Raw genomic sequence first — 24,020 nt, 5'->3', positions numbered from 1 at the left:
GGGACTTTCCATCAGGCACTGATGTATCACTGCAAAGTAACTGTTACTGAAGTAACTCTTCAAGAACTTATACTTCACTCTACTTCACAACACTTCAAAGAGAAATACTGTGGTGCTATGATGATTCATCTCTCAATATCCTCACATCTGTTATTGGAAGTTCAGAACGTTTCAGGAACCTGTCCAAACATCTACACAGAGTTCCTAAACACCTGGAGTTTCCTGTTTGTTTTCCAGGAGTCGAGGCCACAGTGACTCTGGGAAATCGTCCTGTGTGTTCGAGAGCAGAACAAGGTCAGCTGTGGTTCAACGCTCAAAGAAAAGGTCTGTTCATTTGTGACGGACTCACCTGGAGGACACTGCTGCAGAGTGAGTCCATCACAGAGACACATTCTGCTCATCTTCACATTTTTCATGCTCTAATGAAAACATCTCTGTCCATCGCTGCAGCTCCTCTTTTCAGCCTCTGTCTCTTAAACTTGTGACGGCCTCTCACTACCTGACTTTTGAGGGGGCGTGGCCAATCAGCCGATTGTCTAGGGGCGGAGTTCCCTTAACCACCGAGTTTGGCTTTTTAACATTGACATTCACCATAAACTCGTTCATGTCTCGTGTGGTGTGCAGATCCGGAGCGTCTGGATTACGTGGAGGATTATCAGGATCTCTACACCAGATCAGAAACCTTCGACGTGGAGCTCTTCTCCATCCCATCTGAAGGCCTGTTCATGGCTGCAGCCAACAGGTACTGAAACACACCTCAGGACCTGTAGTGTCTTCTGCATTTCCATGGTTATCCTCACGCCTCCTCCCACAGGGACTCTCTCTCCGGGTCCAGCTTGTACAAATGGAGAAACGGTTCGTTCCAGCTCTACCAGAACATGAGCACCCAGGAGGCTCGAGCCTGGAAACACTTCACTGTGGACGACAGGGTGAGGAACTGATTCAAACACCGACTGTTCAAACTGATTATTACTAACATGTATGTGTATCACACGTGAACAACACAGCAGGAGGTCTGACCTGTGAACCCTTGACCTCTGGTTGACCTGTGAACACTTGACCTCTGGTGGAGAGGGGAGTGGTTTGAATGGGCCTGAAGGACAAACAGTGTTTGAACCTGTTGTGCTGGTTCTGTTTGTTCAGGTGAGAACATAACGAGTTTTCAGAGTGCGACTCATGTTTCTTCTCACAGGTGACGACTTCAGTTCATGTCTGAAAACCGCTGATTCAACTGTTTCTCTCAGTCATGTCTTCCTCTCGCTGTGTTCAGGCCTCTGATTGGTTATTGAAGCAGCAGCAGGCGATGTGAAGACTCTTTAAATTTCCTATTTTTTTGTCTTTCAGATTTTTCTGGTGGTGGCAAACTCCAGGGAGGTGGAGCCTGAGCTGTCCATCATCTATCGCTGGAATCATCGGCGGCGGCGCTTCCTCCGCTATCAGAGTCTGGAGACTCACGGCGCTCTGGACTGGGAGGCGTTCCAAATCCACAACCACAGCTACCTGGTCGTGGCCAATCACAGACGAGGTCAACAGGAAGAAGGAATTTCATGATTTAAACAGAATCTAATGTTACGAGTCCTGAACAGCCGATCAAAGAAAACTGTGTGTGTCCTCAGCTCGAGACTCGAACCACAACATCCAGAGTGTGATCTACAGGTGGAACCCAGACACAGAGGTAACCAGGTCCTCACACGGCAGAGGACATCCTGTTCTGTCCTCTCCATCGCGTCTCCTCCTCTGTTCTGTCCTCTCCATCGCGTCTCCTCCTGTGCTCTGTCGTCTCCATCGTGTCTCCTTATCTGTTCTGTCCTTTCCATCACGTCCTCTGTTCTGTCCTCTCCATCGCGTCTCCTCCTGTGCTCTGTCGTCTCCATCGTGTCTCCTCATCTGTTCTGTCCTTTCCATTGTGTCCTCTGTTCTGTCCTTTCCATCACGTCCTCTGTTCTGTCCTCTCCATCGTGTCTCCTCATTTTCTTTCAATCTCTTTCTTGTCCTTCCCTGTCATTGTCCGTCCTCTTCTTTGCTGACGTCTCTCGTCTGTCCCTCTCTCTCTTTAGCTGTTTGAGGTCAACCAGAGCCTGTCCACGTCCGGAGCGTACGACTGGGAGTTCTTCACCGTTGGACCGTACCACTTCCTGGTGGTCGCTAACACCTTCGATGGTCAGAGCACGACCATCAGCTCCACGGTGTACGTGTGGTTGGACGGACGCTTCCAGACTTTCCAGGACATCCCGGTCAGTGTCCGTCGTCGGGTCTGTGTCCCGCAGATCAACATCTGGTCCTGGGGCCTCGTGGGGGACGTTCAGATCATGTGACTCCAGCTGGTTGAACAGAATAAAAAACACATCAAAACAAAGACACTAGTTTCAGTTTTCAACCACATCAGTTCCCAGTGAACACACGTCAGCAGCTGCTGGTTTAATAAATCCGTCAGGACGTCCTGCAGAGAAGACGTTAACATTAATGAGACGTTCACTTGAAAGAAGAGTCAAAAAATCACATTTATGTTTTTCATCTTTTCAGTTTATGAGGCGCTGATTAAAAAGGAAACAAAAAACCCTTTAATTGAAACGCAGGAAACCAAAGGAGTGTAATTAATGTGAGTGAGTGAGTGTGTGAGTGTGTGAGTGTGTGTGTGTGTGTGTGTGTGTGTGTATGTGAGTGAGTGAGTGAGTGTGTATGTATGTGTGTGTGTGTGTCAGTGTGAGTGAGTGTGTGCGTGAGTGTGTGTGTGTGTGTGAGTGTGTGTGTGTGTGTGTGTGTGTGTGTGAGTGTGAGTGTGTGTGAGAGTGTGAGTGTGTGTGTGTGTGTGTGTGTGTGTGAGTGTGTTAGTGTGTGTGAGTGTGTTAGTGTGTGTGTGTATGTATGTATGTATGTGAGTGAGTGTGTATGAGTGTGAGAGTGTGTATGTGTGTGTGTGTGTGAGTGTGTGTGAGAGTGAGGGGGTTTCCAGCAGCAGACAGCTGTTGGGACTCGTCTGCAGCTGGAATCATCTGACTGATGAAAACATGCTGAGAAGCTTCTGAGGTTTTAACTTCAGAGACAAACAAGGAGCACGAGGAGCTCCACCTTCACTGGCGCCCCCGACAGGCTGCAGGAAACATTACACTTGAAACAACAATAGCTTTCTCTAATGAGTGAACTGAGGTTTTAGATTTTTAAATCTTGAAAGAAAAGTCTACCTGTGTTTTTATGCTTCTTGTTTTATTATAGATGAAGCTGAAGCGTCAGGGTTTTCATTATTGATTCATCTGCTGATTATCTTATTGGTCAGCTGATTCATACCCCCCTCTATCTGCAGACGGTGGGCGCCACTGATTGGGAGACGTTTCAGATCGAAGGCCGGTTCTTCCTCGCTGTCGCCAACAGTCAGAAGATTTCTGACCGCGGCCCGAGTCCGTACAGCATCAACTCCACCGTGTACGAGCTCAGTGCGCTGACGCAGACCTTCATCCGCTTTCAGGACATCCTCACACACAGGTGACCTGCTCACTGCACCCTCTAGTGACCGGCCAGCTCACTACACCATGTAGTTACCAACCTGCTCACTACAACCTCTAGTGACCAGCCAGCTCACTACACCATGTAGTGACCAACCAGCTCACTACACCCTCTAGTGACCAACCAGCTCACTACACCATGTAGTGACCAACCAGCTCACTACAACCTCTAGTGACCGGCCAGCTCACTACACCATGTAGTTACCAACCTGCTCACTACACCCTCTAGTGACCGGCCAGCTCACTACACCATGTAGTTACCAACCTGCTCACTACACCCTCTAGTGACCGGCCAGCTCACTACACCATGTAGTTACCAACCTAGTCACTACACCCTCTAGTGACCAACCAGCTCACTACACCATGTAGTTACCAACCTGCTCACTACACCCTCTAGTGACCGGCCAGCTCACTACACCATGTAGTTACCAACCTAGTCACTACACCCTCTAGTGACCAACCAGCTCACTACACCATGTAGTGACCAACCAGCTCACTGCACCCTCTAGTGACCGGCCAGCTCACTACACCATGAAGTTACCAACCTGCTCACTACACCCTCTAGTGACCGGCCAGCTCACTACACCATGTAGTTACCAACCTGCTCACTGCACCCTCTAGTGACCAACCAGCTCACTACACCATGTAGTTACCAACCTGCTCACTACACCCTCTAGTAACCAACCAGCTCACTACACCATGTAGTTACCAACCTGCTCACTACACCCTCTAGTGACCAACCAGCTCACTACACCATGTAGTTACCAACCTGCTCACTGCACCCTCTAGTGACCAACCAGCTCACTACACCATGTAGTTACCAACCTGCTCACTGCACCCTCTAGTTACCAACCTGCTCACTACACCATGTAGTTACCAACCTGCTCACTACACCCTCTAGTGACCAACCAGCTCACTACACCATGTAGTTACCAACCTGCTCACTGCACCCTCTAGTGACCAACCAGCTCACTACACCATGTAGTTACCAACCTGCTCACTACACCCTCTAGTGACCAACCAGCTCACTACACCATGTAGTTACCAACCTGCTCACTACACCCTCTAGTAACCAACCAGCTCACTACACCCTGTAGTTACCAACCTGCTCACTGCACCCTCTAGTTACCAACCTGCTCACTACACCCTCTAGTGACCAACCAGCTCACTACACCATGTAGTTACCAACCTAGTCACTACACCCTCTAGTGACCAACCAGCTCACTACACCATGTAGTTACCAACCTAGTCACTACACCCTCTAGTTACCAACCTGCTCACTACACCATGTAGTTACCAACCTAGTCACTACACCCTCTAGTTACCAACCTGCTCACTACACCCTCTAGTAACCAACCAGCTCACTACACCCTGTAGTTACCAACCTGCTCACTACACCCTGTAGTTACCAACCTGCTCACTACACCCTCTAGTGACCAACCAGCTCATTACACACTCTAGTGACCAACCAGCTCATTACACCCTCTAGTGACCAACCAGCTCACCACACCCTCTAGTGGCCAACCTGCAGACTACACCCTCTAGTGACCAACTAGCTCACTACACCCTCTAGTGGCCAACCTGCTCACTACACCCTCTAGTGACCAACCAGCTCATTACACCCTCTAGTGACCAACCTGCTCACTACACCCTCTAGTGACCAACCAGCTCATTACACCCTCTAGTGACCAACCAGCTCAACACACCCTCTAGTGGCCAACCTGCAGACTACACCCTCTAGTGACCAACTAGCTCATTGCATCCTCATCGACCAACCAGCTCACTACACCCTGTATTTACCAACCTGCTCACTACACCCTCTAGTGACCAACCAGCTCACTACACCATGTAGTTACCAACCTGCTCACTACACCCTCTAGTGGCCAACCTGCTCACTACACCCTCTAGTGGCCAACCTGCTCACTACACCCTCTAGTGGCCAACCTGCTCACTACACCCTCTAGTGGCCAACCTGCTCACTACACCCTCTAGTGACCAACCAGCTCACCACACCCTCTAGTGACCAACCTGCTCACTCCACCATCAAGTGAAAAACCAGCTCAGATGTTGTTGTTGTGTTTAGTGCGGTCGACTGGGAGTTCTTCACTGTCGGAGATGAGAAGTTCCTGGTGGTGGCCAACTCTTACGACGGCAGCTCGCACTCTCTGAACAGCGTTGTCTACAGGTCGGTAGTTCCTGTCGTAGTTGATGTCTTTGTGGATGTTGTGTCTTTCAGGTTCTCATCTCTGTGTATTTTGAGTTTTCAGGTGGCAGGGGTACGAGGGATTCGTTCCAGTCCACAGTCTGCCAACGTTCGGCTGCAGAGACTGGGAACACTTCAGCACTGACGAAGGCTCCTTCCTCATCTACTCCAGCGCAACCACCAGGCTCAGCAAGGTCTTCAAACTGAGGACGTACTGACTGAATCGTTCTGATCTGCTGGGAACACGTCCGACCCTGAGGAGCTTCGTTCAGTTTGACCTTTGACCCTGAAAACCAGCAGCTGGACTCGTCATCACCTCTGAACTCCGAAAGTTCTCAAACTGAAAAACAACTTTGAATTTAACCTTATAAACGTTTGTTTTCTTCAGAGTCGACTCTTTATCTACAACCTTAAAAATCATCATCAATATACTTGATTTATTTAAGTTGCACTTTTATTGTAAAACCTTCAAGTCATGTTAAGCTCTGCTGATAAGAACAGCGCCCCCCAGTGGGCAAAGAAAGACATTTCCATGGGGAAAACAACCTGATGAAGGATTATGGAGAATTTCTTTAATCATCGTCAACACTCGCTTCATTAAAATGTCTGAATGTTTGGTTTGAGATTAAATTGAAGTTAATCAAACAGAGGAAAGTGAAACCTATCGTCTCTTCAGGTTCTTCAAAGTTTGACCGACACGACAGAGACGTTATTTTTCTTCAGATGATCTCATATTGTTACTCACGAATGTTAACACACAAGTGAGTGTGTGTATTCAACACGAAACCGTGAGAACCACGAGGGAAATCATGAGGAGAACCACGAGGAGAACCATGTTCTGTTGGAACTCAGCTACAGGTCAGAGCTGAGATCAGCTTGATTTATATTTGCTTTTATTTTGAAAGAACAGGAACTGTGATCAGCACTTTTTCTTTTAAAGGAAACATATTGTGCCCATTTCACCACAGTTGATATGGCTCCTTGGGGTCTTAATGAAATGTCTGTAACATTTTTTGGTCAAAATACCACAAGGATCATTTAAAACAGCCCTCCTCAGATTGACCTGTTTTGAGTGCCCCGCCCCCCCCTCTCACCGCCCCGCCCCCCCTCTCACCAACAACCCATCCCCCTTCTCACTGCCCTGTCCCTGACACACACAAACACACACAGACGCACACAGACACAGACACACACACACACATCTTAAATCTCCCCTTAGCATATTTAAGATTGTTAAAATCATTTTAAGTCACTGTCCTACACATTTATTTCTGTATCTTTTCAAACTACTACACCTTCTGATAAAGATGTACATTATTTAAATACATGCATTAGATAGGTGTGTATACACTATATAATTGTATGTGTATATTTATTCATACAGGCCAAATATTCTGAGCGCGCGCACACACACACACACACACACAGACACACACAGACAAAGGGATCGTGGGGGGCTACAGCTTTGGAGGCTAACACTGCTGCAACTTTTGCGGCGAAATGCACTTAAAACCCCGGGTATGAGTTTATTTTAAAGCGAGCGACGGAGGCGGCAACGAGCTGCTGGTGACCGGCGCCGGTTCGTGCAGCTCGGGGTGCGTGAAGCAAATCTGTACGGGTCACAAAAGTTATAAGGCGCAGCTCTCTCCCCCCCCCCCCCCCTCCTCCTCCTGCTCCTCCGCTTCGCCGCCCGGGCATCACAGGAGAGGCTGTCCGCTGAGCGAGCGCCTTATAACGGGTACAATGCAGCCGGAGACCGGGGGGGTCCTGGAACACTTTCCGATGCTATTTTCTAACAAAGACAGACACACACAGAAGCTACGACTCGGGTTGGCCTCCGAGTGCATTGTTTTCTATTTATACCTGCTGCATGCACGGGGCGCCAGACACACACACACACAAGCTACGACTCAGAGAGCTTTGTTCCTCCACTCCGGACCCGAAATGGGATCTCTCCCCCCACCTCCCAGTCAGATGCTTCCCGGCCGGGGTTCCACATGCAGTACTGCTGTACATATGTTCACAAGCAGCCATTCCAGAAAGTGCTGCAACTTTAAACACAAACTAACAGCAAACTAGCATTAGCCCGCTCCTGCTAACCGTAGCGGGACACACACAGGGGACACACAGGCTGGAGATTTGTCACAGATCGATAATGATCAATGATGAAAATGAGACATACCCTGCAGACGTGGGGAACCCTGAGCCGGTGAGACGTGTCCGGCTCTCAGGTGTGTGAAGTCAGCGGGAGCATCGCCAGCCTCGCAGTGAGCCGCCCGGGTACAGCCGGGATCCAACCCGCCACCGAGCAGCCGGCTGCCGACGACGCCGGCCAGCAAGCCGGGCACTTATTGCTATGAGGCTAACGCCACCTAGCTTACATGTCACTTTCAATTACCGAAACAAAACAACAGCTTTTCTAGTTGAAGACACTGCGACACGAGACACGCACCGTCAACACTCCCCTGTCCGTGGGGAGATCAGTCAGGCGGCTGCTGCTAACCGTAAACAAACACCGACAGGTCCACCAGAAGCGAGCTGCAGACATGGGTCCAGCAGCCCAACATCACCCAGCGAGCCCGAGCTGAGGAGGGGGCTTTGGCATGTGACTTACCCCGACCGCAGACTCTGCTTCTCGGCCAGATCTCCGCCTCTCACCCCGCTCACCGGCTGGTTAGTTCCCCCTCGGCTAGCTTCTCAGCTAACACCCGCAGCCTCGAGCTGAGGAGGGTGCTGTGGCTCGTAACTTAACCCGGTCTCCTCCTCCACCAGATCTCCGCCTCCAGGGGGGGAGGCTATGCCATGTAGACCGACTGTGACGTCAATTCTGGTCATATTCCCATTCGACGCACTCTATGGTTTAGTTTCTTACATAGAGGAATCACAACAAATCGCGGGAGTTGTTTTTTTCCAGAGTTTTTGGGACGGTAGACATGCCAGATACCCACATTAACGTGTAGAAGCACTACAAAAGTGGATTTTTGGTGCCTGCTTCTCTCAGTGTACATACACAGAAATAAACATATGAACAAAAGAAGCAAGGACAACAAAGCAGAACAGTTTAAGCTAAACAATTAACTACTATATACATTTAAAATCTGAATATAAATATATATACGAAAGTATAAAATTATGAACATAAAAAACACAAGAACAACTAGAATGAAAGGAGGAAATAGTGCAGTGGTTTATGCAAAGTGCAAAGATGCTTCAATATGGAAAGATGTCAGAGGATGTGGTCGATGGAGTATATATATATATCTGTATGTGTGTAATTTAGAATATGTAGGTACCTGAATATGGCACACTTGACTGAAAGTGTTCATCAGAGTGACGGCAGACGAAAGAAGCTGTTCTGGTGTCAGGTAGTTTCTGAACCTTCGTTGTTAATTGTTCTTTGTTCAAAAACACAGTGATTTCATCAGTTTCATCTGCAACAGAAAAATCAAACGCTTTGTTGTTGTTCTCGTCTCTGAAGCTACGAGAAGGAAAACGTGTCGGACTTGACGTCTGTGTTTTTAACTCCGCCCCTGCAGCCGCCGACTGATGACATCAGAGGATCAGACTCAGTCAAACTCACCTAACACGTGTCACTTGTGTGTCTCAGGTCAGACTCCGCCTCCCTCATCATCTCTGCTGCAAAAACAAACAGCACCAAACTTCATTTATAAAAGTTTGAGCTTTCCTTTTACATTTTGAGGGTTCCTTACAGGCGTCAGTGTCCTTGTTTCAAACAATGAGACGGGCGATATCATCACACAGGAAGTTTGGAACTTGAACTCAAAGGTCAAATGTTGAATCAGACTGAGGTGGAGCAGGTTCGACTTTCAGCCCCTCGGCCAAATGACGCAGACTCTCCGTCCTCAGCAGAAGTTCCCTGAGGATGTGGGACAAAACCCAGAGCTGGACCCAGACCTTATGGGGCCCGAGCAGAGGAGCCTCTGCTGCTGCGGATTAGTGTCTGATATTAATCATACAATGTTTGTGTTTGGATCTATTGACTCTAAGTATATTATACATTTATTTTGGGACCTTTGTGCAGGTGGGTCCCTCTAGTGGCTCAGTTTGATATTGACTCTGACACAAATAAAGTTCATGTGGTATCATCACGTGAGTGTTATTAAAACAGTTTCTGTTTCCACGTCCTGATCAGTGATTGGCTGAGAACAGACGACTGTTGAACTGCTGTCGTCCATGACAACAAAAGACACCAAACAAATACCAACTAAATTAAAACCTTTTGTTCTTCATCACAACTTTTTCGCTCTGGTTTGATTCAATCACACATTTCAACTGTAACTGAAATCAAATACAACTTTTATATAAAAAACAAAACAAAAACGTTACATTTTATATTTTTATTTCTTTTAAATGTCTTTATTTACATTTCTGTAAATAAAGACATTTATTAAAATGCTCCTTACTACCTGATATCAATATTCTATAAATGTATTTAGCTTATTTAAAATAAAAAAATGTAAATCAAGTTATATCTATTTATTGTCTATTCACTTTAACATTACAGTTTCAGTGAATATTTTTTCTTTAATTTATTGATATTGACTTATTTTGTGTCGAGTTGCTTCATTTATTTCATTTTTTGTTTTTTAATTATCTATAGCGCGTAACAGCTGCTGTGAACTACTCCAACCGATAGGTGTCGCTGTTTGGATTTGAACCGGAAGTTCTCGGTGTCTCCGGGGTCAAAGACTACGGCTCCCGGTTGTTGTGACCGTCGCTCGGTCTCCGTGTTTTCGTGTGAACGGAGCGAAGCGGCTGGTTTGAACGTTTCCTACGTCATCACCCGTAACGGTGACGTCAAAGTTCGCGCTGCAGCCTCAGGTAAAAACTTAGCTCACGTCGGTTTCCGGTGTAAGCATGCTAGTAGGCTAACCGGCTAACCGGTCTGTGATGATGGAGCCGTTCACACCGGGCATCTGCACCGGAGGATCACAGGTCAGAGGTCACCGTCACTCTACGTCACCAGCCGCGTTATCAAACCACATTAAATGATAATAAACCAAACTGAAATAAAACTTTTCCGAGTTTTCATAAATATCAAATAAAGTTACTGATCTGATGTGAGTTTATATAAACTGTGTTTCCATGGTGACCGGTCTACAGATCAGACTGAGCTGTGATTGGTCAGTGAGTCCAGATTTAAATACGAATCAATAGAAATAATCAACATGTCAGTTTTATTTATCACATTTAAAACATCCAGAGGGAAACAGGCTGTGGACTGATTCTGGATCAGAGGCAGCTCTTCAGGTCGACTCCTGATGATGTAATGAGACTGTGAATCCTTCAGGTTCCAGGGCTGCTCTGTGACCAGCAGCAGGAGGTCACCTGATCTGATGATGCACTTAAGGGACGCCGCCATGGAGCTGCAGGAGAGGGTGGAGCTCCAATGGGAGGTGTGTCGTCTGCAGGAGAAGCTGGCGGAGAGTCAGGCGGAGAGGGAGGAGCTGGAGTCGAGGAGCAGAGCTCTGAACGACAGGGTGAGGAGGAGGAGGAGGAGGAGGAGGAGGAGGAGGAGGAGGAGGAGGAGGTCGCGTGATCATCAGAGTCCATCAGAGCCTAACATCTCTCCCTCTCTCTCTCTCTCCAGCTGTGCCAGTCAGTGTCTCCCTCGCTCGCCCTCTCTCTGCATATGGAGGCTGAGCAGAGGGACTGGAGGAAGCGGGTGAGGGAGGGGAGAGAGAGGGAGGCCAGACAGGCTCTGCTCATCCACCGCCTGCAGAGCAAGGTCAGGCGGGAAAGATATGAGATATGATATCATATATCTGTTACCATTCTGCATTAACATGTATGAAACCAAAGGTGTTGTGTATGTTGTTGACAGTGTTGGCTAGAGTAAACACAAACAGTACTCAAGTCAAAGTATTGTTACGTAATAACCATTATACTATAAGTTCTTGAGTAGGAACAGTGAGTAACTTCATTAGAACGATTGCATTCAACAAGAAAATTAGAGGTTATAATAATGCTAAGTGCTCATTGATTGTAATAAGTGACCTATTAAAATCAAGGCAACTATCAAAACACATGTGTTACTACCCACAGCCGGTAGCTGATTGTGTTCTTACATAAACCAACAATGTTTCCAACAATATTTAAACTATTCTTCTCAACTTTATTCTAGGACATTTCATTTAGTCGCCTTTTAACTGTGTTGTATCTTCTTCAATCTGCAGCTTTGTCCGTCTCTGTCATAACAATCATGTGACAAAGAAAACGCACACGTTAGCCAATCGGCTGCTTGTAATGTCAATAGATCACAATTATTATTTATGACCTCATCTGTGAACATGAGTCACGGCAGGTGTTCATCTGCAATGTTGGTGAAGGTCATGAGGTCATTGAATTAGGTCTTTTGTTTTCATTATTGTTATTATAATTTAGATTGAAGGACACCTAGTGGCCAAAGATGCATTTTGTGTGTAGTATCAGTGTGTAGTCTCAGTGTGTATTTGACTACAGGTGGTGGAGTACAGAGACCGATGTCAGCGTCTTGATCTTCAGTTGCAGAATCAACACACACAACTGATCAACACTGAGGTCACACACACTAACACAATACGACAACAAGATTAGATCGTTACAGTACTACACAGTTCAGTGTTCGTGATGTTGTTGTGACTTGTCCTGTTGTGTGTTTGTTGTGTAGCAGAGGATCAGAGATGAACACAGTGACTCTCTGGAGAGCGCCCTCATCAGGCTCGAGGAGGAACAGCAGAGGTGTGTGTGCGTGTGTGTGTAAGTGTGTGTGTCATAGACAAACACACCAGGGGACAATCAAGATGATTCAGCTTCGCTTTTAAGAGCCGTCGCATCGTCCATCTTTAATTACAGTCTATGGTCTCACCTGTGTGTGTGTGTGTGTGTGTGTGTGTGTGTGTGTGTGTGTGTGTGTGTGTATATTTGTGTGTGTGTGTGTGTGTGTGTGTGTTCAGGTCACTCGGTCTGGTTGAGACCAACGCTCTCTTGCGGGAGCAGCTCGGCCAATCAGAGCAGGCCAACCAGTCCCTGAGGCAGGACCTCAAGAAGCTGACAGATGATTGGTCGAGAGCTGTAGAAGAGGCAGAGCAACGAGAGTCTGATTGGCTGAGAGAGAAGAAGGTCTGTATGTTTTACTCCATCATCACCCGAAAATGAAAGTTGCCTCATTATCTCCTCAGCACTATGATGGAGGCTTGCTTTTGTCTCGAGTTACTGTACTGACGTGTGTGTGTGTGTGTGTGTAGTGTGTGTCAGGTGGTGTGGGCCATCATCAGGCTCAGTTGTTGTCTGTGTGGAGGTCTGTGGTTTCTCTGAGACGAGTCTGTCACTCTGTCAAAACTGCAGCCGACAGGTGAGTCTTGACCTGTGACATATTGATTGACCTGTGACATGTTGATTGACATGTGACATGTTGATTGACATGTGACGCATCGATCTGTCTCTGCAGGGACCTGTGGCAGATGAGGGCGGAGCTTTCTCGTCTCTCTTCGTCTCTTCTGTCCAGCTGTGACTCTGTCTCCTCTGCCCTGAGACTCAATGATCATCACATCAAACCCCCCCACTCCTCCTCCTCTCTGCCTCCCCCTGACCTCCCTCCCCCCTCTCCTCCCGCTCTCTCCTCCACTCTGCTCCCCCTTCATCCAGACTCCTCGGCCTCTGAGCCTCCTCTCGTCTCCTCCTCGTCTCTGGGAACCTTCGTGTTGGCGGAGTTGGAGCAGAGGAGGGAGGAGCCGGAGCGCCCCCTGCAGGAGACGGAAGTGTCCCGGCTGAAGGAGTGGTAATGAGCGACACCTCCTCATCACTGCTGAATGTCAGCTGATAGTGACTCTGTAACCTCCCTCTCTCTCTCTGTTGTCAGGATTGTGGAGCTCTCTCACTCACTGCAGGAGGAGCACGGGGTGAGGGAGGAGAGAGAGAGAGCGGGAGAGAGACACAGGGAGACAGAGAGAAGTCTGCAGTCCATCAGTCGAGCTGTCATCAGTCTGGTGAGTGACAGAGCGCCATGTGGTCATATTGACCTGTGACATCATCAGTGAGGTCATCAGTTTGTCATGTCTTCAGTCCAGAGTCCTGAGCAGCTGCAGTCGCTCTATGTGTGTGTCCCCGGAGAGCGTCCTCAGTCTGGACCTGTCCTCCCTGCTCTCTGTCCTGTCTCAGACAGAGAGTGCCCTCCAGGGGAGATACCAGGAACTGCAGGTCAGTCACACAGCAGGAGCAGTTTTTCTACGCAGGTCAGAGGTCGTGGACCTTTTGTTAAATGTGTGTGTGTGTGTGTCAGGGGGCAGAGCTCTCTGTGCGGCGGCTCAGCGAGGAAAACACAACCCTGCACCTCCGTCTGAAACAGCTGGAAGACGACAACCAGCAGCTACAGACACACACCAAACACACTCAGCTGGAGCTCACACACACTCTGGACACACTGAGCAGGTACACACACACACATCATCCATGGCAGTCAGGTCCTGAGATATGAACAGGAGCTTCTCATGAACATGGCTGTTTGTCATCAGGGAGCGCGAGATGTTGTCTTCACTGCGTCGGCAGGTGGAGGAGGTGCAGCTGAGGGAGAAAGAGGTGAGGAGGGAGAACATCAGACTGGGGAGTGAGAGAGACAGACAGGAGGAGAGGAACAGACGCCTGGAGACAGAAACACACAGACGGTACTTTACTCTGTTCGACTGAGTTCTACTACATCCTTTCTCAGAAGCTCGGAGATGTTCGACCATGTGACAGGAGCAACCCCTCCTCTCTTCATCTTCACTGACCTCCATGTCTGTTTGTGTTTTCATCCGTGGAACTGTCACTGTAAAGACTGTGACACTTCAACTTCCTGTGGCCAGTAATGGACTAACTGTCCTTTGTTTCCTCACAACTTGTTGCTCTGTTAGAGTTGAGACGGAGTTGTTGGAGAACGTTCAGCTGACGGAGAGAGACTCGCTTCAGCAGATGGAGATTCACACTCTGAAGGTAAAAATAGAAACTCCTCCTCCTCTTTGTCCGACTCATCCAGTTTCTCATCATTCTGTTCCCGTGTGTCCCTCCTGTCGTCCTGTAGGGGGCGCTTGAGAGAGAGCAGCTGGACAGACAGAGAGCAGAAGATGAGGCTGCAGACGCCAGAGACGCTCTGCAGAAGGTTCAGATCAACTTTTATATGAACGTTCACGTGTGTCAGCTCACATCTAGAGCTCAGGTTCAAAATCAGCATTAGGACAGAAAAAACTCATACATACATAAATATTTCTATTTCTATATATATTTAATACAATCAAATATTGTAATAATAAGATAATACATGAACAGACAGTCTGTTCAGCCCCCTGCTGGTTAATGGGTTTAATGCAGCTCAACATGTAGGTTTCAGTTCCGACTCTGAATCAGGATCAAGCACCACAGTTCATCTTCTGTCTTTCATTCACTCACTCTAGTGATTTTATAATACACCAACATTGATCAGTTTCAGTGGAACATTCATGATAACACCATGTTGGTCTCTGCCCCCCTCCCCCCCCCAGTCCAGGGAGTGTGTTGTGCGTCTGTCGTCCCTCGAGTGTGCGTTGAAGAGGGAGGTGGACGAGGGACGTGACGCCCTGGACAAGATGGCCACCCTGAACTCGGCCTTGGCATCAGACAAGCAAGAGCTGATCAAACAGCTGCTGCAGGTATCTCTCTCTCTCTCTCTCTCTCTCTCTCTCTCTCTCTCTCTCTCTCTCTCTCTGTCTCTCCCTCTCTCTCCCTATCTCTCTCCCTCTCTCTCTCTCTCGCTCTCTCTCTGAAAGTGCCTGGCTCAAAGGCTCCTGACCTGTGTTCATGTTTGTGTTGGCAGCTGGAGTGTGAGCTGTCAGACAGCCAATCACAGCTGCACGCTCTGAGGTCAGAGGTCAGCTCTCTGCACAAACAGGTCAAGACCCTGAACAGCGACTGCAGCCAACTGAGGTGAGTTCCACCATCACACAAGTAAACTTTCAAATATCAACCTTTTATTTATGTAAAAAATTATTTGTTCCAGAACAGATATCTCAAATCTAAACTGTTAATCTAAATGTAAATCTTTAAAACTTTGATTTGATCTGTTTCTGTTCAGAGCTCACAAGGAGGAGGAGGCCGACAAAGTTCATCAGCTGAGAGAAAGAGGGTCAGAGATGGAGAGAATAATGGAGGAGAAGGAGAGAGAGTTGGCCTCCCTGATGGAGGATAGAGAGAAGGATGAACGACAGCAGGAGGAGGTAGAGATGAGGAGGAGGAGGAGTTATCATGAGACTCAGTTACACCTGTACACATGTATGATGAATGAAGTGTCTGGTCCTCAGATGTCCTCTCGGTGTTCATCTGTCTGTGCGGAGCTGAAGGAGGCGCAGGAGCAGCTGCAGCGGGCGAGAGAGGTGGAGAGGAAGAGAGAGGAGGAGGACCAGGAGAGAGAAAGCAGGAGGCAGCAGGAGGACATGGTGCTGATGGAGCTCAGGTACGGTCCCTCTCTCCCTCTCTCTCTCTTTCTCTTTCTCTCTCTCTCTCTCTCTCTCTCTCTCTCTCTCTCTCTCTCTCCCTCTCCCTCTCTCTTTCTCTCTCCCTCTCTATCCCTCTCTCTCTCTCTCCCTCTCTCTCTCTGTCTCTCTCTCTTTCTGTCTCTCTCTTTTTCTGTCTCTCTCTCTCCCTCTCTCTCTCCCTCTCTCTCTCTCTCACTCTCTCACTCTAGCTCTCTCTCTCACTCTAGCTCTCTCTCTCTCTCTCTCTAGGTCTCTGTCGGTGTCTCTCCATCAGCAGCTCGCTCAGCAGCAGCAGCAGCTGTCGCAGTCAGAGGTCGACAGAGGTCACCTCATCACACACGTTCAGACTGTGCAGGACGTCAAACACACCCTGCAGGGTGAGTGTGTGTGTGTGTGTGTGTGTGAGTGTGTGTGAGTGTGTGACCGTAGTGAGAGGAGGAGTATAACTCGTTTGTTTTTTCTAAAGGAGAGGTGGCGTGTCTGAGGGAGGAGCTGGAGGAAGTGACAGCCAGGAGAGAAAAGTTCGAGGAGGAGAGTGAGGCGCTGAAAGAGAAGATGGAGCGACTGACAGAGGAGGTGGAGGAGCTGAGGAGAACAAGGACGGAAGAGAAGGAAGAGGAAAAGAAGGAGAGAGCAGCCTGGCAAAGAGAAAGGGAAGGTCTGAATGAGGAGTTGGGGACGAGGGATGGAGAGGTGGAGGCCCTGAGGAGGCGCAAAGAGGGATTGACTGAGGAAAAGGAGGAGAGACAGAGGGAGGTGGAGAGACTGACGAGGGAGGTGATGGAGAGGGATATGCAAATCAGCCAGATGATGGAGAGAATACAGCAAGCACACAGAGAGAGGGAGAACCTGGAGGAGGAGATGAAGAAGACAGAGTTGAGTTTGAGAGCGGAGGAGGTGAAGAGGGAGGAGAGGAGGAGAGAGATCGAGGCACACTGTGACCGGATGGAGAGATTAGAGAGAGAGAAGGAGAAGAGAGAGGGGGAGATGGAGAGATGGAGGATGAGAGTGGAAGAAGTGGAGGAGGAGATCAACAGACTGAGAAAACTGGAGGAGGACGAGAGGGAGGAGGTTGAGCGACTGAGGGGCAGGGTGGAGGAGGTGAAGAGGGACAGAGAGGAGGAGAGGAAAAAGAACGAGAGATTGAAAGAGGAGAAGGAGGAAGCTGTAGGAGGACTGTCGAAGACGCTGAAGGAGAAGGTGGGGGAGATGGAGCTTCTGAGGGTGAGGCTGAATGTGGCAAAGGAGGAGTGTGAGGAGGTGAAGGAAGAGGTGCAGCGGAGGGAGTGCAGCCTGGAGCGACAGATGAACGCCGTGAGAGAGAGGGAGGAGGAAGTGGAGCAACTGAAGGAGCGACTGAGGCTGTTGGAGGAGCGGGAGGAGGAGGGAGCGAGGGAGCAAGAGGAGGTGAAGGAGAAACTGAAGCTGAAGCAGGAAAGAGAGGAGCAGCTGGAGATCCTGCTGAGAGAAACACAAGATATTCTGGAGGAGGAGAGAAGGGAGGGGGATGAAAAAGATGAGAGGATATCCCTCTTGGTCAAAGAGCTGCAGGAGGCTCAGGCCGAGTCCGATGGAGTGAGGAGGAGAGTGAGAGAGGGCGAGGAGGTAAATGACAGGCTAGAGGAGGAGCTGAAGGAGTGGAGGGAGAAGGTGGAGCTGAGTATAAGGGAGTCAACTAAGATCAGTTGTCTTCTGAAAGAACGAGAGGAGGAGGTGCAGCAGCTGAGAGAGGAGAGGGAGGAGGAGAAGAAAGAAAAAGAGGATGAGAGGAGAGAGAGAGAGGAAAGGAGAAGGAGGATGGACATCGAGCTGATGGAGTTGGATAAGGAGAAGAGGAGACTAGAGGAGAAATTGAGGGAAGTGGAAGAGGAACAGGAGGAAGAAAGGGAGGAAAAGAGGAGGACAAGTGAGGAGAAAAGGAGGCTGGAGGAGAAAGTGAGGGAGGTAGAGGAGGAGTGGGAGGAAGAGAGGGAGGAGAAGAGGAGGATGGAGAACAGACTGAGGGTGATGCAGGAGGGAAGAGAGTTCGAGGAGAAGGAGCTGCAGAGGGTGAAGGAGGAGAAGAGGAGGTTTGAGGATAAACTGATAGAGAGGTTGAAAGAAATTGAGGGACAGAGGGAGGTGCTGAGAAGTAAAGAGGAGGAGAAAAGAAAGCTAGAAGATGAAGTGAGGAAGACCAAAGAGGAGCGAGGGACTTTAGTGGAGAAAGAGAGAGATAAGCACCTCCTGGTAGAAGAGCGAGGGAGGGTCAAAGTCAGAGAGCTAGAGGAGGAGAAGACGGGGCTGACGGAGGAGCTGAGGAAGACAGAGAGGGAGGTGACAGCGCTGAGGGAGGTGGTGAAAAGAGAACAAAGAGAGAAGAAAGATGCACAGGAGGAGGTGACAGTCCTCAAGGTGGAGGTCCAGAGGGAGCAAAGAAGGAGGGAGGAGACCCTTGAGAAGAGGAGGCAGACAGAGGCAATACAGAAGGAGCTGAAGAGGAGTGAGAGGGAGGTGTCTTTACTGACAGAGGAGGTCCAAGAAGAAAAGAGGGAAAAGAAAGAGGTGCAAAAGGAGCTAATGAGGAGGAGAGAAGAGTTGAAAGCTCTGAGGGAGGAGGTGCAGGGGGAGAGAGATGGAGCGTCGGAGGAGCTGAGGAGGAGAAGAGAGGAGGCAACAGGGGCACAAAGAGAGAAGGAGGAGATAGAGGAAAAGCTGAGGAGGACGGAGAGGGAGATGATGGCTCTGAGAGAGGAGGTGCAGAGGGTACAAAGAAGGAGTGAGGAAACCAAAGTGAAGCTGAGGCAGATGGAGGAAGCACAAGAGGAGCTGACGAGGAGAGAGAGGCAGATGTTTGAGGAGTTACAAAAGGAAGAGAGGGAGAAGAAGGAGATTATATTGAGGATGGAGGAGATGACGGCTCTGAGGGAGGAGGTGAAAAGAGAACAAAAAGAGAAGGAGGAGACAGAGAATAATCTGCAGAGGACAGAGGAGGAGGTGACGACTCTCAGAGAGGAGGTGCAGAAAGAGCGGAGGAGGAGGGAGGAGGTGCAGGAGGAGCTGAGAGGAGTTCAGCAGAGCGTGGAGGTGATGACGGACAACCTGAGCTCCCTGCAGAGTCAGGTACAGTCCTGACGAAGAGGAGACATCGTCCTGAAGGAGGCGCTGCAGCACAGCTCATGTCTCCTCTCTCTGCTTCAGGTGTGTGACCTGAGTCTGAGCACGGAGCGGTCGAAGCAGGAGGTGAAGGAGAAGGAGCAGGAGAGGCAGCAGGTGAAGGAGGGACTGAGGGAGGCGCTGGAGGAGGTGACCCAGCTCAAAGGGCTCCTGCAGGTACAGCTCCTGCCTCAACCTGTCCTTCAGTTCATGGTCATTATGCTAAGCTAAGCTCCATGTGGTCCCACTTTGTGTCATCAGGAGAGCCACACAGAGGAAGAGCGACTGAGGAGCGCTCTGCAGGACAAGAAGAAGGAGGAGGTGGAGAACCTGAGGACGGTCATAGAGGAGGTGGAGCAACAGAGGGAGGAGGTTGAGAAGGAAAGAGGACAGCTGGAGGAGCTGAGAGCAAGAACCAAGGCCCTGGAGTGGAGGAGGAGGGAGGTGATGGAGGAGCTGGAGGAGGCTCTTCAGGCGAAGGAGAAGGCAGAGGAGTACAGGAGGGAGACTGAGGAGTGTTGGAGGAGCAGAGTGGAGGAGATGGAGGAGGAGAAGCGGGTGAAGCTGAGAGATATCCAGACGATGAAGGAGAGACAGGTCGAGGTGGAGGAGGAGTGGAGGGCCAGGAGGGAGGTGGAGGAGAGCAGGGCTGAGCTAACTAGGGTCAGAGCCACGGCGGCCATGTTGGAGGAGGAGAGACATGGACAGATGAGGAAGAGGAAAGACGACAAGAAGAGAGGAGGAGAGGAGGTGAGTGTTGATCAGAAAACACTGTAGAGAGGAAACAGCTGATGTTCATTAACATGGTTGATCTTTTCCTCAGGAGGAGGAGCAGCTGATCTCTTCTCTGCTGCAGGAGCAGGAGGAGGTGAAGAGGCTGCTGAAGCTTCGAGAAACTGAGGTAAAAGAAAAGTTTAGTTGTTGCTGATGTTCAACATCTCATCACATTTACAACAACTAATATCAGGATATTCACAGGTTCAATAACACAGCTGCACTGAAGCTGTTCGTCATGTGTTCCTCACATGTTTCTGACATGTTCCTTGTGTGTACCTCACATGTTCCTCATGTGTTCCTCATGTGTCTCTCACATGTTCTTCACATGTTCCTCATGGGTTACTCACGGGTTCCTCACGTGTTCCTCACGTGTTCCTCATGGGTTCCTCACATGTTCCTCATTGGTTCCTCACGTGCTCCTCACGTGGTCCTCATGTGTTCCTCATGTGTCTCTCACATGTTCTTCACATGTTCCTCACATGTTCCTCACGTGTTCCTCACATGTTCCTCACATGTTCCTCATGGGTTCCTCATGTGTCTCTCACATGTTCTTCACATGTTCCTCACATGTTCCTCACGTGTTCCTCACATGTTCCTCACATGTTCCTCATGGGTTCCTCACGGGTTCCTCACGTATTCCTCATGTGTTCCTCACATGTTCCTCATGGGTTCCTCACATGTTCCTCACATGTTCCTCACGTGTTCCTCACGTGGTCCTCACCTGTTCCTCACGTGTTTGAACGAGTCGGACCCGACAACCTGTTGTGCTGCTTCACAAACATTAACTACACAACATGTCAGCACAACATTTTACAGAGTTCATGTGTTAAAACATCTTTCAGTTGGTTGTAATATGTAACGTCACCACTAGATGTCACTAAATACTAGTAAAGATTCTCAGTCATTCAGGTCTGTCTCTGTTCACACCTGAAGACACTGAATCCAACACAATGTCAACTGTGTGGTTTCACTGAGACAGAGAGACGTGTCCCAGCTTCTTCTCTGTGTTGATGAAGTCCCTATGATGTCATCTTCAGGTGTACGCGCTCACTCAGAGGACGGAGGAGCTGGAGACGGACAGAGATCGAGTCCGATTGGCTCTGGAGAGAACTGAGGCAGCTGTGATTGGCTACCAGGAGAGAATCCACCAACAGGAGCAGAGTTCAGAGGCGGGACCAAACTCAGGAGAGGTCAGTGTCTCCAACTGGTTGACAATTGATTGTCCTCTTTCCTGTGGACCTGACTGTGTGTGTGTGTGTGTGTGTGTGTCTGCAGGGTGTCGGGGACAGACTCGTTGTCCTCCAGCGTCTCGTTGCTGAACTGGAACTCGAACAAAACCGACTGAACAAGAAAAACTCACATCTGGAAAATACCAAAGACAAACTGAAGAGCGAGAGACACACACTGAGAGACACACTGAGACAGGTACACACACACACTGAGAGACACACTGAGAGACACACTGAGACAGGTACACACACACACTGAGAGACACACTGAGACAGGTACACACACACACTGAGAGACACACTGAGAGACACACTGAGACAGGTACACACACACCCCCACTGAGAGACACACTGAGACAGGTACACACAAACACTGAGAGACACACTGAGACAGGTACACACACCCACTGAGAGACACACTGAGACAGGTACACACACACACACTGAGAGACACACTGAGACAGGTACACACACACACTGAGCGACACACTGAGAGAAACACTGAGACAGGTACACACACACACTGAGAGACACACTGAGACAGGTACACACAAACACTGAGAGACACACTGAGACAGGTACACACACACACACACACACTGAGAGACACACTGAGACAGGTACACACACACACACACTGAGAGACACACTGAGACAGGTACACACACACACACTGAGAAACACATTGAGACAGGTACACACACACACACACACTGAGAGACACACTGAGACAGGTGCACACAGACCCACACACACAGAGAGACACACACAGACAGGTGGGCGTTTTGTTTGATATTTGTGTGTTTCAGGTGGAGGACGAGCGATCGAGGCTGCAGCTGATTGTAAGCAGCAGATCTCAGGTGAGACGTGTGTGTGTGTGTGTGTGTGTGTGTGTGTGTGTGTGTGTGTGTGTGTGTGTGTGTGTGTGTGTGTGTGTGTGTGTGTGTGTGTGTGTGTGTGTGTGTGTGTGTGTGTGTGTGTGTGTGTGTGTGTGTGTTAACCTCAGTGTGTTTGTTCAGGAGACCACTGACACCACAGAAGAAGAGCGTCTGCGCAGTCGGGTGATGGAGCTGGAGCAGCAGGTGAGAGCAGCAGAAGAAGAGTTTCAGATGTTGTGAGTTGTTGTGGTGGTGCTGACGGAGTCTCCTCCCCTCAGGTCAGTCAGCTCCATCTCTCATTGGCTGTGGATCAACAGCAGAGGGCGGAGTTTATCCAGCAGTCGTCCAGGAACAGCGAGTGGCTGCTCTCCCTGAGACACGACCTCGGTGATTCGCTCGCCATCGTCACGCACAGTCCAATCCCGTCGGTCCTGGAGTCTGAGACACAGCGATTGGACCGCAGCCTGAGGGAGGAGGAGCTGAGGATGTCGCTCAGCCAATCATAACGCCTGAAAAAATATTAACTCCAAACTGAAGCTTTTGGCCAAATGCAGTCAGCTGTTCTGTCACCGTGGACACAGCTTGATATTTGAGACGTTATTAAAGTGATCATCTGTTTCATCCGCGTCACTGGACACGAAGCAGGAAGTGAACTGTCCAACCACAGACCCCGTCTCTCTGACGCTGGTTCAAGCAGCAGCCAATCAGCAGCCAAGCAGCAGGAGTCTGCAACAAGAGGCTCACTTTGTGTAAATGTGAAAGTTATTTTTTATGTGTGTCAGTTTTGATTGTTTTCTATTTGTATTTCTATTCTGTTTACATTTGTTATGACACACTACGTTTCCCATGATCCTCAGCCTGAGCTGCTTCTGGTTCACGTGAAGGTTAAAGGTCGGCGCTGATTTATGAAAGTTCAATAAAGATTTTATAAACTGAAGTAGGTTGATTTCTGCTCTGAGTGTCATGCCAGGCGCAGCCGGCAGGGGGCGCTAGCAGCACGTTACCACTGTGCTCCGGAAAACTTCCTGAAGGAGGCGCGAGGAGTCAGTTACCATGGCAGCTGGTCTCCCCCTCCTGGTCCCAAGAGAGATGACAGCCTGGACTGTCCGATGAGGAGGAGCCACATCATTGATCACATGATTAGTGTTTGTGTGGAGCCAGTGACAAATCATTAATATTATTATTATTATTATTATTATTTACACTTCCTGTTTTCACTGCCACTGTACCTCCTTTCTAGTTGCTATGGTTACTCCAAAAGCTTCCTCATCTGATGTTTGTTTTTTACGATCGATCCAGAGGAGGAGCCTCGTTTAGCTAATTAGCAATATTAGCTTAGCTCAGGACCAAGATTTATTTAAAGTTGTCGTTTATAAGTTAAGTTAGCTTATATATATATATGTATATATATTTATATCAGGGCTGTCAAAATTAACGTGTTAACGTGGGCTGATTAATTTGTGGAACTAAAGCGTCAATATTTTTGCACTAACGAATGCACAGATTTAAAAATGTTAAGATTTGGTTGTTTGATTTAAACAGTTTGATTCATCCAGCCTGTGTTTGATCAAACAGATCAAAGGCTAAGACGCCCGACTGTTCAGGATGAAGGTTCTTTGAGTTTGATTAAAGAAGATGTTCTGAATCACATCATTCTGTGTTTGCTCAGAGGCAAAGTGAAGAAACAGACACATTTAATTATGCTGTGTTATGATTTAGTTTGATTTTATTTTATTAATAACTATCATTTGTACTTGTCATCAATAAAATAACTAATGATAAAGGTATATATCCACCTTATGTCATTAATCTTT

At 48.7% G+C, this 24,020-nt stretch overlaps 2 protein-coding genes across 6 annotated transcripts in view; both read left to right on the top strand.

Annotated features, from left to right (window-relative positions):
- The window catches only part of tspearb (thrombospondin-type laminin G domain and EAR repeats b), a 10,539-nt gene extending 4,296 nt beyond the window's left edge, over positions 1-6,243 (top strand). The window contains exons 7-15 of the mRNA XM_053439104.1: positions 238-369; positions 625-742; positions 815-929; positions 1,345-1,525; positions 1,617-1,675; positions 2,058-2,234; positions 3,302-3,480; positions 5,584-5,685; positions 5,768-6,243. Of these exons, the coding sequence (XP_053295079.1) occupies positions 238-369; positions 625-742; positions 815-929; positions 1,345-1,525; positions 1,617-1,675; positions 2,058-2,234; positions 3,302-3,480; positions 5,584-5,685; positions 5,768-5,921 (1,217 nt within the window). The 3' untranslated portion in view covers positions 5,922-6,243. The remainder of the gene's footprint in view (positions 1-237; positions 370-624; positions 743-814; positions 930-1,344; positions 1,526-1,616; positions 1,676-2,057; positions 2,235-3,301; positions 3,481-5,583; positions 5,686-5,767) is intronic.
- Positions 6,244-10,405: 4,162 nt separating this feature from the next.
- si:dkey-230p4.1 (trichohyalin) lies at positions 10,406-23,143 on the top strand. Of its 5 annotated transcripts, none has more exons than XM_053439092.1 (28): positions 10,406-10,545; positions 11,015-11,204; positions 11,315-11,452; positions 12,187-12,264; positions 12,374-12,444; positions 12,660-12,825; positions 12,951-13,057; positions 13,154-13,483; positions 13,565-13,691; positions 13,768-13,902; positions 13,985-14,133; positions 14,217-14,366; positions 14,595-14,673; positions 14,762-14,839; positions 15,219-15,365; positions 15,530-15,639; positions 15,788-15,929; positions 16,014-16,165; positions 16,437-16,564; positions 16,654-19,289; positions 19,368-19,499; positions 19,584-20,072; positions 20,146-20,223; positions 21,137-21,289; positions 21,375-21,524; positions 22,138-22,188; positions 22,348-22,410; positions 22,485-23,143. In XM_053439092.1, exons 2-28 carry the CDS (start codon positions 11,061-11,063, stop codon positions 22,710-22,712), a joined length of 6,411 nt encoding a protein of 2,136 aa, XP_053295067.1. In that variant the 5' UTR covers positions 10,406-10,545; positions 11,015-11,060; the 3' UTR covers positions 22,713-23,143. The 5 variants fall into 5 exon arrangements, with proteins under 5 accessions (XP_053295067.1, XP_053295069.1, XP_053295070.1 ...); XM_053439093.1 differs by having other exon boundaries at positions 10,504-10,659; XM_053439094.1 differs by lacking the exon at positions 20,146-20,223.
- The last annotated feature ends 877 nt before the right edge of the window (positions 23,144-24,020 follow it).

This window comes from Pleuronectes platessa, chromosome 14, assembly GCF_947347685.1.
Source record: "Pleuronectes platessa chromosome 14, fPlePla1.1, whole genome shotgun sequence".
In the NCBI taxonomy this organism is placed as follows: domain Eukaryota; kingdom Metazoa; phylum Chordata; class Actinopteri; order Pleuronectiformes; family Pleuronectidae; genus Pleuronectes; species Pleuronectes platessa.
Note: the sequence above shows the minus strand (reverse complement) of the source record. Positions and strands in the feature narration are given on the sequence as shown.